General features: G+C 38.7%; 1 protein-coding gene across 1 annotated transcript; it reads right to left on the reverse strand.

Annotated features, from left to right (window-relative positions):
* Positions 1–2,334: 2,334 nt before the first annotated feature.
* Positions 2,335–14,158, reverse strand: cenpw (centromere protein W). The gene is made up of 3 exons (XM_051131857.1): positions 13,958–14,158; positions 6,746–6,859; positions 2,335–2,929 (listed from the first exon to the last, which is right to left on the reverse strand). The coding sequence occupies exons 1-3, from the start codon at positions 14,042–14,044 to the stop codon at positions 2,903–2,905; spliced, it is 228 nt and encodes a 75-aa protein (XP_050987814.1). The 5' UTR covers positions 14,045–14,158; the 3' UTR covers positions 2,335–2,902.
* Between the last annotated feature and the right edge of the window lie 2,281 nt (positions 14,159–16,439).

The raw sequence follows: 16,439 nt of genomic DNA on the forward strand, positions 1-16,439 counted from the left end.
GTTCCATGGCAGAGAAACATCACATGTATTTTACCATAGTGAACTTCTTTCCAATGCATCGTGGCGCATGTTTTGGCGAGTGAAGGTGTGTTTCCAACTCAATAATAAAAGCTAAGTGCTTTGCAAGCCACGGTTAAGTAAAAGACTAACCTATGCTTGGCACCCACCTGGCACATGAACATCCTGCATGACATCAGAGGGCCTGGAGCCCTGTTAGATCATGTCCCAGCAGGGCTTTTAAACGACAAGGTCAGTGCAAACTGCTGGGTAACACAAGCAGGTGGGGATGAGGAATCCCTACCACAAACCGCAATGCCACAGAGGGTCAGCTTCCATGGCATCAACATCACACTACTTCAGAGAGGGCATATAGGGAGCGTTTGGCTCCTGAAGCTGTTTGGACTGGGAAAACAGAAGGACCATCTCCCCAAGAGGACCAGACCCCACTGCAATGGCAGGAACAGTTCCATTAGCTCAACCCTGCATGAGTCACAAAAACCTGAGGTGTTTGCAAAGACACGTCAATAGTGTGAAGAACCCTTTTACAGAGGAAAAAGAAAATTCTGAGAGAAAGGCGTATGTGATTTGGTTCTTTGATGAACTCTTTGATGGAGCTGGTCACTTACATGACTTTGAAGACTCAAATCAAATTTCCTCAAATTTTTAGCCAGCATAATATTTGATGGAAGAACTGTATGATATCCCCTTACCACTAGCAAATCTCTCTTAGAACTTGTCTTTTTCCACTGCACTTGAGAAACAATCATTGAAGTTCCGTACCAAATTTTTGATAGACCATTGTTTTCAAAGCACATGCCTAGGCTACGATACTAAACTGCAAATACACATAGCAAAGACAAACCTTTGCTTTTTTTAAATGTGACACTGGACCACAAAACCTTAGGCAGCACAGGTATATTTGTAGCAATAGCCAAAAATACATAGCATGGGTCAAAATGACCGATTTTTCTTTTGTGCCAAAAATAAATAGGATATTAAGTAAAGATCATGTTCCATGAAGATCCCCTAAAATCTAACATTGTATCTGTCCTATCCTAACAAACCATAAATTAATGGAAAGCTTATTTCTACAACTTAGTGCACCTACACACTGTCAATGGAAAAGGAGATGAATATGAATAGGAATAACTCTTCATCATGACCACGTTTAGACAATGCATACGTGACGGTACTTTATGTTCATAAATACAGTCTATATATCATCAAAACATAAGAAATGTTGCATTTGTGGCATCCATTTTAACATCATCCCGAGACATACACAATTAAATGGTCAGTATGCAGTGTAAATCACAAAAAAAAAAAAAAAAGGATTCTCACTGTTGCCCTCTTCTGGTCTTGCATGTCTAGGTTAATGATGATCACTGTTCCCATAGTCTGCTCCTGTAAAAGATACATACATCTGCTTCCCAAACAGCAACATGAAGAAAGGCCATGATGAAAAATTAGAAGCATAAACTGCACCATTCCCACTGAGAATGAAGATGGATGAAGATGATGATGTCATACATGAAAGATGAAGATAAAGGTGAATTTAGAGGTCTGGAGAACATTCTAGACTGTTATCAACAGGCAACTCTGCTCAAAACTCAAAGGCGGGCAGAAAGTACAAACACTACGCTGATCAATCCCTGGCAGCCCAATTAATTCTGACAGAAGGATTAGAGGAGGGTGACTCCCAGGTCATGTGATCATCGGTGGTATACACCCGAAAAGTGAGACCCAAACATTTACTTTCCTGTGGTCCTGGGGTCAGGCCCTTTGAACCCACACAACATGGGCAAGAAGCATGGAGCAGATGCAAGCAAAAAATTGACTGACACCTGAGGTGATCAATTAGAGACACTGCATACACTATTACTCAAAACTCTTTTTTTAACTTTTACAACTGATTAATTGATAATAAAAATACAATTTTTAAACATCAAAGCGCATATTTGAACAATTTCTGAAAGATCATGTGACACTGAAGACTGGAGTAATGGCTGCTGACAGTAAATCACAGATATAAATTAATTTTTAAAACATTCAAATGTTTTTTTAATGGTAATGCAACCTTGGTGGGCTTAAGAGACTTCTGAAAATAGCACTGTCCTAAATGTAATTAATTTCAAATGTTAACTTCATTTTGCACAATTTTCTTTTTTGGCGAGTGAAGGTTTTTTTTGTCAATTTTAAGACAATTTTACAGTATCCTGGCTATGTTCTTCACAGGTTTGTGTATTTTCTTATAGGTCAGTCAGATATTAGTAATTAAATTTGAAATAAAAATGATTATCTTGTTACAAGACGTCAATCTGACACCGAGTCAACACAGGCGAAATATCATCTGAGTGAACTTTCCTGCTAAAAACCTGCTTTCGTGAGCAAGCCACAGATAATGGTCCCAATGTTGTCAATGGCCGAGAGCCAAATATCTTGTTGCTTTACAGAGCGAGGAAAGAAACACTGCACTATTACTCAACCATGTGTTACCCGAGTTAAGTGGTACAAATTGTTTATTAACAGGTATTAATCATAATACGATCCAAAGAGATGAGGGACACATGTGTTGCTTTAGATATCTGGGCTAGATATTGTCCATCATACATGATTTACACAAAACTAGAAACAAAAGTTCAACAGTCATGAAGAGAAACTGATCATGGATCACAGCCTAATAAAGGCCCCAATGCTGAGACAAAGTAACATAAATTCCATTGTACACGTAAAAGTTCTAAGGAAAGAATAAATGTAAAATGTTCATCTTCGACAGTCCATGTACGTTGTGCGCTCTATACCATAGGATGCACATAATGAGGTCTTTAAGTAAAATTTAGGTCACAGGGTCAATGCTGTTGAACAAATAAAGGGGTGTGATAGACAGTTCCCGTCATCCACGCTATCCACGTGTGCTCTTTAACAATTTCTGTAACAACAAAGGAAAGAAACACAATTATTTAGCTATTTAGAGCAGGGCATGGCACCACTGACACACGATGAAATAATCACTGGAATGTGAGCAGTATAAAATTTTCTATACAGTGGAGATACAGTGGATAGATTTTTTACATTTTCAGGTCACTGCTTAGTCCTAGTTATCCTAACAGGAGTACAAGGGCACTTTAAACATATTTCATAAATTAATTGTTTTCTGAAGTACAGTATAAAAAAATGTAAAAAAAGACATATTTGAAAAAGAACTCTGATCAAAACTAGAGAATACTTACAAATACCTCCAAGTTTGTGGTTTTAATCTGATACCTATTGCTAATTTCCTTAAAGGGGTCCTATTATGCTCTTTTACAAAGTCTTGATTTTGTTTTGGGAGTCTACTAGAACATGCTTTCATGCTTGGTGGTTCCAAAAAACGCATTATTTTTAACATAATTTCCATTATTACAATACATTTCTCCCAGCCTGGCACAAATGGTTCAATTAGTTCCGGGTTTAATGAAGGCCCGCCTTTCGAAAAACTAACTGTGATTGGTTAGCTGTCCCACTGCATTGCGACTGGCGAAGCAAGTTCTATGTACAACTGTTGTACACGTTCCTTCAAACTGTTAGTGCAAGCTAGATTAAAGTAATTCTTACGTTTTAAATATGGATATTTTTCTTACAAAAACGCTTCGATTCGCTACAGGAGGCCTTTATTAACCCTTCAGAGCCGTGTGAGGCACTATTTATTATGGATGGATGCACATTACTGGACTTGTTTTAGACTGAGAAAAAGAAACACCCGTCTATTCCGTTTTAAAGCTTGGGAGTGCCAGGATGAATTTTAATAAAACTCCGACTGCATACCTCTGAAAGTCAGTAAATAATACGCCACGGTAGTGTTGAGTCCAGTCGCCCGCCTGCGACATTGCCAATACATGATATTATCATCCTACTTTATTTCATTATTTACATACTTAGTTCATTGCCCGAAACCAGCTCCAGCATAAGGCTAAAAGCAGCCTAACATTATCAAAGAACATCATCACTGATTAGCCTAGCCAATTCTAGTGCAAGTTTAGGCAATTTACAAAACACTTGCGTTATAAGTGAAGCTATCTCTTACCAAACACTGCACACATCTGTGGCGCGTTACTCCTCTGAAGCGGCCACTCTAGTCAATGCTTGTGTTTATACCTGCCGCACTGGGGATGGTTGAAGTGTCTCTCCGCGTTAAAGTTAGGCTAATCCCCCACCTCGTCCCTACCCACCCCCCAACAATTCGAATTTCCATAGGCGGGCAAGTTTAGTTTCTGTATGGATCTGTGTTTTAAATGAATCTTGTGAATCAATGATTCATAGGCCCATTTATAAAGAGAGCCATTTACGTCATTCCTGAATGAATCAGCCGTTTCAACGAATCTAATCAAGTGAATGACTCATAAATATATCTACCACCACCTGCTGACAGATTTAGAGCATTTCATTAAAAAATGTATACAAATAAAATAATAATAATAATAATAATAATAATAATAATAATACATTAAAGGAATAGTTCACCCCCCAAAAAATTTCATCATTTACTCACCCCATTTCAAACCTTTCTTTTGTGGAACAAAAGGAAGTATTTTGAAGGCTGTTGGTAACAAAGCTGTTTTGGTTCCCATGACTTTCATTATATGAACAAAAAAAAAAAAACAGATGTTTCTTAAATTATCTTCTTTTATGTTCCATAGTTTATGTTAGGCCGTTGCAGCCTAAATGTTTGTGTGTAATAAATTTTTATGTTGAATCAAATTAAATATTTCTTCGTAAAGCTACAATTGTCTACTTGATACTTTCTCATTCAACACAAAAATAGCTTTAAATAATCTTTTGTGGGTATTTTCACAGTCAAATTTATTTTGTGATTAATTCGATTTATTAATCGACACATCATGTAATTAATTAGATTGAAAATTGTACGACTGACAACCCTAAAAAAAAAAAAAAATCTATAAAATTGTTTCAGCATATAATAATTGTTTGGATATATATAATTTGGAAACACCCATTTTCTCAGTTACGCCCCTGTTTTTCTTCCCCTCAAATCACCACTTTCCATGGCAGAGCTCTACACTGCACACCTGTTTTCAGAGGCGGCCATGCTGAACCAGTCTGTGCCTGAACTCTGTAAAGCATGTAATTCCTAACATGTTTAGTTGTGACAGGCCATGATGACTTCTCTCTTGATTTGGAACAAGCAGAGCATATTTCATGCCCCTGCTGCTCAAATGCATCTGTACAAGGAGCACTCTGCACACAATTACATCTTAATCAAATAAGCTGCCTGCCCTCGTGAAAATAAACGCAGCGCGATGACTCAAAATTGGCCGGATCTCTGTTCAGTGTTATTGTGACTCATTTGATGTGGTACACCATTCAAATCTATAGCGCTGGAGAAAATATCCATCAAAGGGGTTGTTGCAAGATGATGTAGCCGGATTCCGGCTGCAATACAAGCGTGTTCGTTTGCCGCCTTAATTCCTTTTTCAGGTCATGCAGGGCCTGAGCTTCAAAACAATAGATGAATAAATAAATAAAAATTACAGGAGATTCAGCTGGGCCTAATCTACACTAAAACACTATATCTAAACTAAATCGAACAGCAATCAACACTGCAACTCTGCCAACGCATGGAATGCATTTATGATTAAAATTCAGACACATGCTTTCATTCCTGGATATTTAGTCTGATTAGGACTTTTTCCACTGACGACTGTTTTCTTGACTTATTTAAAAGATTCTGGGAAAAAAAGCACCTTCCCAAGGATTCACTAACTTCCATCTAGCTCATATCTGCGTCATTTTTTTCAGAATTTAAGGTGAACCCATTAAATTTGTCAAGAAAACAATGTGTCAGTAGAAAAACTAGTCCTAAAATTAGGCCTCCATTCTTTATGGAAAATATCATTACTTTTTTTGACCTAGACATGATCGGGTGACTGGGAGTGTGTTTTTGTACAGTTTTATACTGATTTGTTTAGAAATTCCATGGACTCCAGCATGGTGTTTAAAGTCATATTAGAATCTATCATAATCAGCACAGGGCGTGCACAGCTGCCAATTTCTTTCCATTTGTGAACGTTGATATGAACTCATCCAGTCTCACTCCAAAAAAACAGGCTACACTGCTAACAGACTGGACCTGGAGATAAGCTGCCATTCACCTAATGTAGCTCTTGGCAGTTCACTAACGAACAAATTGATTGCTGTAACACATACTGTTGAGAAGATCAATAGGGCAGCCACGGGTGACATCTGCTAACAATGCAGCCTGATTAAATTAATATGCATTGGAAACCCAACCTAGCCAATCTCAGGTACCCACTGTGCTTGTTAGAGAACATCACTGCCTCAACACATTGTTGGACCTCAGGCTAAAATAAATCAACTGAAGTATAAAGAAGGGAAGTTGGAACTACACTTTGTCTGATCAGTTCAATGGTGCACAGACCAGAGTTAAAAAGAAGTCAATTTCTAATCTTTTAAAAATAATAAACACAACTAAATATTTAGATGAGAGACCTACACTGACAGAACAAAGGCTCAAGAACAAAAGGAAAGCAGCATATTTTGTCCATAGGATCATCTTCACTAGATTTAGTAAAAAAAAGGAACATATACAGTATGCGCACTGTATTGCATATGAATAAATTTACTATGCATATTTATAATAACCACAGTTTTAGTTTCTACATAGCTACGTGAAGCTAATTTACTTTAAAGGCCTCCTAATTATCTTTATTATGGTGGCACTGGATACCTTCGCAACAGCTCTGACGTGGTGAACTTTGATGGTTCCTGATTTCTCCTCAAAGGCCTTGACCCTGGACTCCTCTGCTAGACGATGCAGGACAACCAGGAGGTTGAGCTGGGCCTGTGGACACAAGAGAAACACCAATTAGGTCATTAATTTATGTTATTTATCTGACACTTATGCGATGTAAATTACTGTACACTTTATTAACGAGACTAGGGGTTGACCGATTATTAGCACATATTCGGATATTAAGCATTTTTATGGTTATCAGTATAATTTTCAAAACTGATTTGCCAATAAAATCATTTAAAAGCATTTAAAGAAAGTTTTTGTGAAAGCCCGTGTTATTCTTAATTTTGACATTAATTGAAGGTAAAAAAAAGTGAAATATTCTGCAATGGCCAAGTCAATCTCCTGATTTTTGCCCGATTGAGCATGCATTTCACTTGCTGAAGACAAAACTAAAGGCAGAAAGACCACAAATAAACAACAACTTAAGTCAGCTGCAGTAAAGGCCTGGCAAAGCTTCACAAAGGAGGAAACCCAGACTCTGGTGACGTCCATGAGTTCCAGACTTTTAAGGCAGTCATTGTCTGCAAAGGATTCTCAACAAAATATGAAAACTGAACATTTTATTTATGATCATATTTATTTGTCCAGTTACATCTGAGCCCCTAAAAATGGGGGGACTTGTGTATAAAAATGGTTGTAAATTTTAATTATTTTATATTTTGCTCAACTCAATTAAAGTCTGCACTTCAATTTTATCTTAATTGCTTAATTTTAATTCTATTCTGGTGGCATACAGAGCCAAAATTATGAAAAAAATGTGTGTCAGTGTCCATATATATATATATATATATATATATATATATAGCTTCAAAATATCGGTTAATAGTCTACTTCATATGTAAAAATCGTATCCGCCCTGAAAAACACATATTGGTTGACCCCTAACTGAGATCATACCCTTGGAGAAATCTAGGCCATGTGAATGTAATACATTGAAAACAACTGTTAATTGCTAATTAATTGTTAATTTGGCAGGAGGCATTAAAAAATGTTTGCAGAATTTCCAAACTGCATAACACCGGACAAATTACTTTGGTTTACTCAACATAAACACACAAAGGGCAGAAAACATATCAGATTCCTTTAACCAAAAACCATACTAAAACTAAACCAGAGCTAAAAAGACCCACAATGCTTAGGTGATGGACAGCCATGTAATCATTTCAAGAGGCTCTTAGTGACTTGGCACACAAAAGGCCAAATGCTTGGAGTCAAGAGGACTACCCAATGTTTTGAGCAACTCAAGTGAATATCATACGTTGTTCCGCCAGGTGTAGTATGCAGAGCTCACCCTATACCTGTGCATGGATCAACAGATAAGTGCCGCCGTAAAGGAAGATTATGTTACAGGAACTGCAAGGCAGATCCAACAGGAGAAGGGGGGCATAAGAAAAAGACAAATCTCCCAGCCCTCCCCAAAGACATGGATTCTTGTGCAACCTTGTCGGATTAGACCAGGAAATTGCTTCGTTTTCAGCACTTCATCTGTCTTTGTGCATTTCGTCACGAGATATTGAACAGAGGTCTGCTCCCAGCGACGGATTTCAGATCAGCTTTGAGCTCAAAATTAGGTTTACATATTTAAAAATCATCACCACTGGAACATGACAACATTGTATACATCATACTCTACAACAATATTAACCAAAGAAATAAACACAGAAAAAGCTCAAAGTACAGGTGTGTCTTCCTAGTGCAGTTCATAATGCAATTATGAAGTCATTCTTTTGTCTGAGGGTATTTCCATCATCATTTAAACTGTTTAGGTGGTTCTGAATCACACAGCCATGTGTATGAATATTCCTTACATCCACCTTTTTCTGAATGCACGCAACTCGCCTAAATGTACAATCTAAACATTAAAACAGGAAATTAAACATTCACTGTCAACAATAATGTTGTAATGTTTTTGATTCTCTTACTGACATTCTGACTCTACAATTCACTCTAAGACTATGTTTGGTGTTGTACCTTTAAGACTTATAACATCAAAAGACTTCATATTGATGACTTCTGGTCTGTTTTTACAGCTTAGTTTTCATAAACTGACTGAGTGGACTGGGGAAGGAGATTTGTGTTGTGAACATATTCATAATATTCCTAATAACAAAATGTGAAGCCTATTTCCTGCACCTTCACCTCCACTGTGGTCTGCACTGTGTACTGCTACAAGTTGTTATATAAAGAAAGCTCTGTATTTTATCTCCTGCACTTTCACTGTGTCTCAAAAACACACATACACAAACGAAACAAGTGACCACATCCACTGAACCATATCCAGCTAGTTTTCCTAATGATTTAGCTGAAAAAAGGCAGTGCTCCTTGTGCATCTACACAACACCATTTGGTTGTAATTTAAATCTATTAATACCTCATTTTCATAATTGTGGGTCATCTCTGGGGCGTCTGAATACTTCTCCAACAGCTGGTCTTGAGAGTATTTTTCGAAAAGGAAACTGAGAAGCCCATGCAGGCTTCCCCTGTGCCAGATGCTTTGCCAAAACATAACGACCGAGCTGAACTGATTACAGCGGAGGCCGTCTCTGCTGCCTCACTCAGACATGGAAAGCACATGGAATCCTCACCGAGGGCAGAGGAGTGCAGTGAAAACCGGTCTCAGCAGCATTAAAGAGACTCTGCGCCTTCTGAGTGTGCAGTGCCCTGTGATCTGTCCAAATGTCACCTTGGTCTTGTAACAGAAAGTATAACAAGATGAATCTGGATTTACATTTCCTGAATGAAAAATCCCTTCGCTTAGACTGCAGAAAAAGAAAACGCAACTGATATGTTCAAGGCCCAGAAAGGCAGTAAGGACATTGTTAAAATAGTCCATGTGACATCAGAGTTTCAACCCTAATTTTATGAAGCTACAAGAATACTTTTTGTGAGCAAAGAAAATAAAAATAACTACTTTATTCAATGATTTCTTCTCTTCCATGTCAGTCTTCAACACACGTCCATGACACATGCATGGTGCTGCTGACGCAGGAGCCAGCGTTCTGACGTAAACGTCTATTTCTCTTACTTTGTCTGTATAATCTGGTTTAAATAAGTAAGGCTGGGCAAAAAATTGCAAGTCATCCTCTCTGTCGAAATCTTCAGACATGTTCTCTTGAACTAACCTTTTAACAACACTCAGATACAACAAAACCAACAGTTATTGATGTTTATGGGCCTTTACGCCTTCCTGTAGCTCAAACAGTAGTGCATGGCACTAGTAACACCGTAGGTTCAATTTCCAGAGAATCTAACGAACCAACTAAACTGTACCAACTAAAAAAAGCACCATTTTTGCACTGTAAAGGAAGCTATAGTTAATAGGTATCCTCTAAAGTTAAAATTCTGGTCAATACCTATAATTAGTCATTTTAAGGCTGATAAAACAACATTAAAAACTCCAGTTTGAAAATTATATACCATTTTGTGTAAATAATCTAAAATCAATCATTTTTTGATCCATCAAATTTTATAAGCGTTCATTTTGAGCATCATTATAATTTGTTGAATAATAAAAAAAATAAAAAAAATTGGATTGTCATTTTAAGATGTGCTGAAAATTATAAATTGAGTTTTAAATGCCAATGTAATACAAATGTAAAATATAAAGAACAAGCATGCATAATTTAAACCGATATTGAATTATTAAAATAATAATAATAATAATAATAATAATATCAGCCAATAACTATATGATTGTGCATGGCTAATAGACTGATATATACAACAAAGGACATGTCATTCAATATGCAAATGCAAGAAAGAAAACCAACAAAAGCAACATAAATCAATTCTAACAATGCAAGACTTCAATTTTCTTAAAAAGCACATATTCAAAACATTCACCTCTCCAGACTCAACAGACCAGGATTTGTGTTTACCAGCTCTTAAATACTTTTGAACAACCTGCAACTGCCAATTTCAGCTCAGGATCCCATCATCCAATTACAGTACACAAGCCAGGCACAACTTCTAATGACCTGGTGTGAAAATGCCAGAAGTTCTTGGTCTGTGCCGCCAAAACAGGGCCTTGATTTTCTACACTTTCCCAGAGATTCTCAACACCAGGGAGGAATCGTTGCCATTGGGGGGCAAGAGTGGGTCTGTGATTTGGGGGGAGATCTGGAAAAAGAAAACAGACACTTTTTCACAGCTTCCTTGCAGGATCCAGCTGATTATTTTCGTGTTCAATCAACCATCAAATGCAGCATAGGCTATCTCAGTTCGGCAGGGGGAACAAAGCAGTGTCTTAAGCTACTGCTCCACCCGGCGGGACACACTTATAAACACGAGAGATGAAATGGTATGACTGGGATAATCTCAAAGGCCGTTTCAGAGCTTACAGAGTAAGATCTGATGCAGGAGACAGAAAACATGAGTCGAAGCACTTTTGATACAGCGCAGAATAGGTAAGAAAAAGAAGCCGTCAAAGAGACTGCCATGCTATGCTGGAAATCAGGATCAAAAGTTTCTGAGGAAATTGAACATGTATTCCTGTTATTATTTTACAGTTCAAAATCAGTGTTCAGGGTGTAGACACCTCTGTTTTTCATTTGCCAACTTGACATTTACTCTACCAGTCTATTTAAGCTAATTGAGGCCTAAAATTGCCTACGTAAATTATATAAATACCTGCAGTATATGTCATTTTGTTCCTAACAGAATTGTTTTTGCACATGACTTAAATTTCAGTCTGTTCCTCATGAACACACAAAGTTATCAATGTCATTGAAGTCTTTGGTGTGTTTCATTAAAATAACAAGTTCCTATGAGTCATTTGTTTGTAATTCAGAATTAGCGTGTGTGTGTGTGTGTGTTTATCCTATCACATCCAATTCAGAATGCGATCACATTTTTACAAATTTTTGTTCAATATCAGTTCTGGAAATACTTCTAGGTCTATAATCAATGAACTAAGATTAATGGTTTCATCTGAAAGCCAAAACACAATCAAAGCCTGACCAATTACAAGCAGACTCATTCATGATGTGATGCATAAGGCAAAGTGTGAAGGGCCTTATTAGGAATTTTGTCATTAAAAGCACAGGAAACCAGATCAAACCGGTACATATTCATAGGACGGTAAAAAAAAGGAGCCTTTCTTTCATTTTTTCCTGCATTTTCCTTTTAATTTAATGGCTGGATTAGACCCCTGTAAAGCAGAGCACCTTTCAGGCGGCTTTTACATCCCCACCTCCAGTCTCCATAAAGAAAGACCAGCTGCAATGGACCTTTAATTAGGACCCTGTTAGTGCACGGACATCCTACACACACACACACACGGCATAATCAGCTATGTACAGTGCCCCTCAACTTAAAAACAACGGATAAGCAATTCCCTAATTCCCATGGAAAACACTAGGCAAACTTGCCGAAAGGCAAACCTCAATCAGCCTAAACCACTGGATTCCCCTTTTGAAAACTGAAGGTCCTTTTAATCATCTTGAGCTATGAAGTGGTCAGTATCAAGCAATCAATGAGGCAGCATGCGACACTGCCATATATTTAATGCATGTAACAACATTTACAGTGGCCACTTCACGTGATGATGCATAAAACAAATTGGTTTCATCAGTGCCGCTCGGATATAAAATGTTTAACAAATGTAAACACATCTGCTAAGTTAAGAGGCCAACTTCCTTAAAATAAAATCGACTTCAAAAAAGTCACAACATGGTGGTTTGGTTTTAATGGCTTGTCCGCCCATTTGTGGTTTCCTGATCTTAGAATTAGGTCTTTCCCTAAGTGACAAGATGGGCAAGAACTCTACACTGGTAGCAAACAAATAATTACCGTCGGAGCCGTGGCCTTGCCCTAAATGCTCTTACATGCGGTTCTAACGGAGGCAATTTGAGTCTTAATATAGCTGCAGTCATGACCTAGTCCAGAACCACTTAACAATAATAACCAAAAAACAAAAGACAAGAAACAAGTCATAAATTAATAGCTTATGTAGCTTATTACATATTCTTAAAGAGAAGAGTGGGTAGTGGGAGACAGCAGTGCTTCTCAATTTTTTTTGTAATAATGCAAATAACCAATACAATGCATCAGACTAAGGTTACATTAAACATTTCAATTCACCTTTATATAAAAAGCACAACTTTGGGAAACAACTTCATGAGCTTCCTCATAATGAGGTCTGCAAAAAGACATGAAAGGAGCCTATAATGTTCCACTAATTCCGCTCATTTGTGTTAGCTGTAGTCCTTTCGCCAAACAAACAGGCTCGCCTATTATGTGAGCTATATATAAAGTGTTTGTTCCAAATCAAAAATATCCACAGATTAATGTGGAACAGTCTATTACTGGTACTATATCTTTTGATAAATAACAGTAACCAAAGTTAAAATGCAGATTGCTTGTTACATGTGAAATTGGTTGCATGTCATATGTTTGAATATTATGATCTTTTTTAAAGGTGTAACAATGAATAGATAGAAATATTATAACTGTGGTTAAAATTATTCATAAAGTGAATGGCATAATTAATGCATTAAAAATGCACTACATACAGACTGAGGGGAACCCTGAAAAATATGCAACTTGGCCATATTGCATTATAATGTTAACACAGGGTCTTAATAATTGTATATATTTGGAAAAATATGCATTGTGAAAAAAAAAAAAAAAAAAAAATACAGACCACTCAAAGGATTTTTCTTCACAAACATTCACCTAACCTTCTTTAAGTGAATGAAATAAAACAGTTGTATGCGCGTTTAAAGTAATAAGCAATGTTATAAGGATGTTTTTACAAGACATGAACAAAAAAACTATTATCTGCCTAATGACAATCTCGCGATGTGTTTTTAAAGTAAAACCTACTAATCTCCCTGCCTAGACAGCATTTATGTGCTTTATATGAGCGTTTAAAACGTCACGAGCTTCCTACACTGTCCTAAATGCTGTCTATGTAGGCAGCTTACTACATTTTGAGACACAGACCTGGACAACAACGAACATCCATCTCTACCCCAGTAAATATGACATAATGTTAGCTTATAAACCAAACAGATAATATTCTGACTGCACAACAGTACACATGTCATTTGACATCTAAATTAAATCTGAAAGCATATTCCATGTGAATATGAAACGCGCGTTTGTAGTGGAAACCGTTGTGGCTCATTTTCATCAACTCACCATCAAGTCTGCGTTTTTTCCTATTCGTATATTAGTGTTCTTCTTCATATGAAGCTTCAGGGCTGCTCTCGGTGCTTTCTTTGACATGTTTTGTTCACTTGAAGACGTTAGTTTACAGTTTTGAAGATTGAAAATAAAGCTCGCAACTGTTTGTTTTTCCTTGTATTCAAAATACCGCGCGTTTCACTACCGGCTCCTGCTGATGACGTATACTGCGCTCAGTGGCTACTCTCACCAGCACGTGATTTGTGCGTATTTACATCGATTTACGTGTGGATCACTTGAAAGTTATATTTGAGAAAGAATCTTTATATTTCCTTTAAAGTTTAGAATGCAATTCATAGCATAGAAAATAACAGTCAGACACTTTTTATTTGATTAATCTGGTTCTGTTTTGAGGGCTATATATAATTTTTTCCGTATGTATTATAGCTATTTAATTGTGTCATTATGAACCTTTATTAATTGCAAATCACTCAAGTAGGATAAATAAAATAACATTAAACATTCAACAAGATATACAAATGCATTTGGAGATCAGACTTATTTTTCAGGTGTATTACTTTCTGAGTTTTTTGTACCCTGAGCTCAAAGAATGTAGCTGCAAACAGCTGCAAAGCATTTGTTGAATTAAAAGTAAATTAATATATAAGATGGAGCTGAACCATTGCCAGAACTTTTTAATGGCACATGTTTTATGTTTTCTATTAATTGCTCTGGGCTTTGGCATTTGGCTGAGTTCAAAATGAAAGAGAATAGCTCCCGGCTTTATTCATCTTACTCACTAATAAAATGTATCGGCTTGACCCACTCAGTTTTCTTCATCCTTATTACAGTTTTTTTTTAAATACACATGCTAAACCATGGTTATAACATTACTCACCGTTAATGGAGCAAAAACGTATTTTTGAGGCATATTTGCATAGCTGATTAATTTTTCCTCGCTTAAGATCTTTCCTAACTGATAAATTGTGATGCAAAACAACCGGGCTGTTAAGAAACTGTAACGTGGTGAGTGACTGATCCGGAGGCGTGGGATCCATTTGCGATAGCTTTTATTAAGAACAAATCGGAGTACAACAGGCGGAGGTCAAAACAACGGCAGTCGGGGCAATGCAGATAATCCAAGAGTAAACGATAGTCCAGGCAGAAGGTCGGGGCAGGCAGCAATCAATCAAAACAAGGAATAAACAGTCCAATCGGCAATGGGTAAGCAAACACAGGAAAAACGCTCAGGATTGAATAGTCAAACTACCAAAACTTCGCGAAGAACCCGCCAACCGAGCGGGGTATAAATGGCCGCCAAAAGGAAGCGACCCGGGCTAACCCGGAACCGGAAGTGGGGGTCCCAGGTACGGGGTTATGGGAAATGGAGTCCGTTAAAAGTCCGGTGATGGTTCCCGCTGACGGCGGTCGGAGGGAGCCACAGAGACCGCGTTTGTGACAGAGCCCCCCCCCTGCGAGCGACTCCTGGCGCGAGGAGGGACCCGACGCCGGGGTCTACCCCTTCCACGGGGAGCTGGTCGGCCTGGGTGTGTCCGATGGAACTCGATGGTGAGTGAGGGGTCAAGGATATCCCCAGCAGCGACCCAGGATCTTTCTTCAGGACCGAAGCCCTGCCAATCGACCAGGTATTGAAGGTGACCTCTCCGGCGCCGGGAGTCCAGGATCGTGTTGACCCGATAAGCCTCCTCGCCGTCGATGATGATGGGGGGAGGTCCCTGAGGTGCGGTCTCGTCTAGGTCCTCCACTCCTTCCGGATCGACAGCGGGCTTCAACAGAGAAACATGGAAAGTGGGTGAGATACGGTATTCAGCTGGGAGGTCTAATCGAAAAGAAACAGGGGTGATTTGTCTAATGATCTTAAAGGGACCCACGTACCTGGGACTGAGTTTCTTGGAAGGCAGGCGTAGTCGCAGATCCCGGGTCGACAACCATACCCACTGTCCGGGCTCATACGAGGGGTTGGGTCTACGCTTTCGGTTGGCCTGGGTCTCGGTGCGTCGGATGGCGGTCTGGAGGTGGACATGGGCCTGATTCCAGATCTCTTCGCTCTGTTGGAACCAGGAGTTGACCGCTGGGAGGTCCGAGGGCTCCCCTGACCAGGGGAATAGAGGCGGCTGGAAGCCTAGCACACACTGAAAAGGAGTGAGATGCGTGGAGGGTTTGCGGAGAGAATTCTGTGCGTACTCCGCCCAAAATAGATATCGACTCCACTCCTCTTGACGGTGATGACAGTAGGAGCGGAGGAAGCGGGTCAACTCCTGGTTCATACGTTCTGCTTGACCATTGGCCTGGGGGTGGTACCCTGACGTCAGACTAACATTGACCCCCAGGAGTCGGAAGAAGCTGGACCAGAGGTGGGATGAGAATTGAGGGCCCCGGTCAGACACGATATCCTCAGGTAGCCCGTAGAGTCGGAACACCCAATTGCAGAGGTGTTCAGCAGTCTCCATGGCAGTAGGGAGCTTGGCGAGGGGAA

The sequence above is a fragment of the Labeo rohita genome, chromosome 16 (genome assembly GCF_022985175.1).
Source record: "Labeo rohita strain BAU-BD-2019 chromosome 16, IGBB_LRoh.1.0, whole genome shotgun sequence".
NCBI lineage: Eukaryota > Metazoa > Chordata > Actinopteri > Cypriniformes > Cyprinidae > Labeo > Labeo rohita.

Bases quoted from the DNA above. Each gene is read 5' to 3' on its own strand.
- cenpw (XM_051131857.1), bottom strand. From the start codon at position 14,044: ATGTCAAAGAAAGCACCGAGAGCAGCCCTGAAGCTTCATATGAAGAAG. The intron at 6,860-13,957 runs GTGAGTTGATGA...TTGTGTCCACAG, and splicing joins GAAAAAACGCAGACTTGATG to GCCCAGCTCAACCTCCTGGT. The intron at 2,930-6,745 runs GTATCCAGTGCC...TTGTTGTTACAG, and splicing joins ACGTCAGAGCTGTTGCGAAG to AAATTGTTAAAGAGCACACG.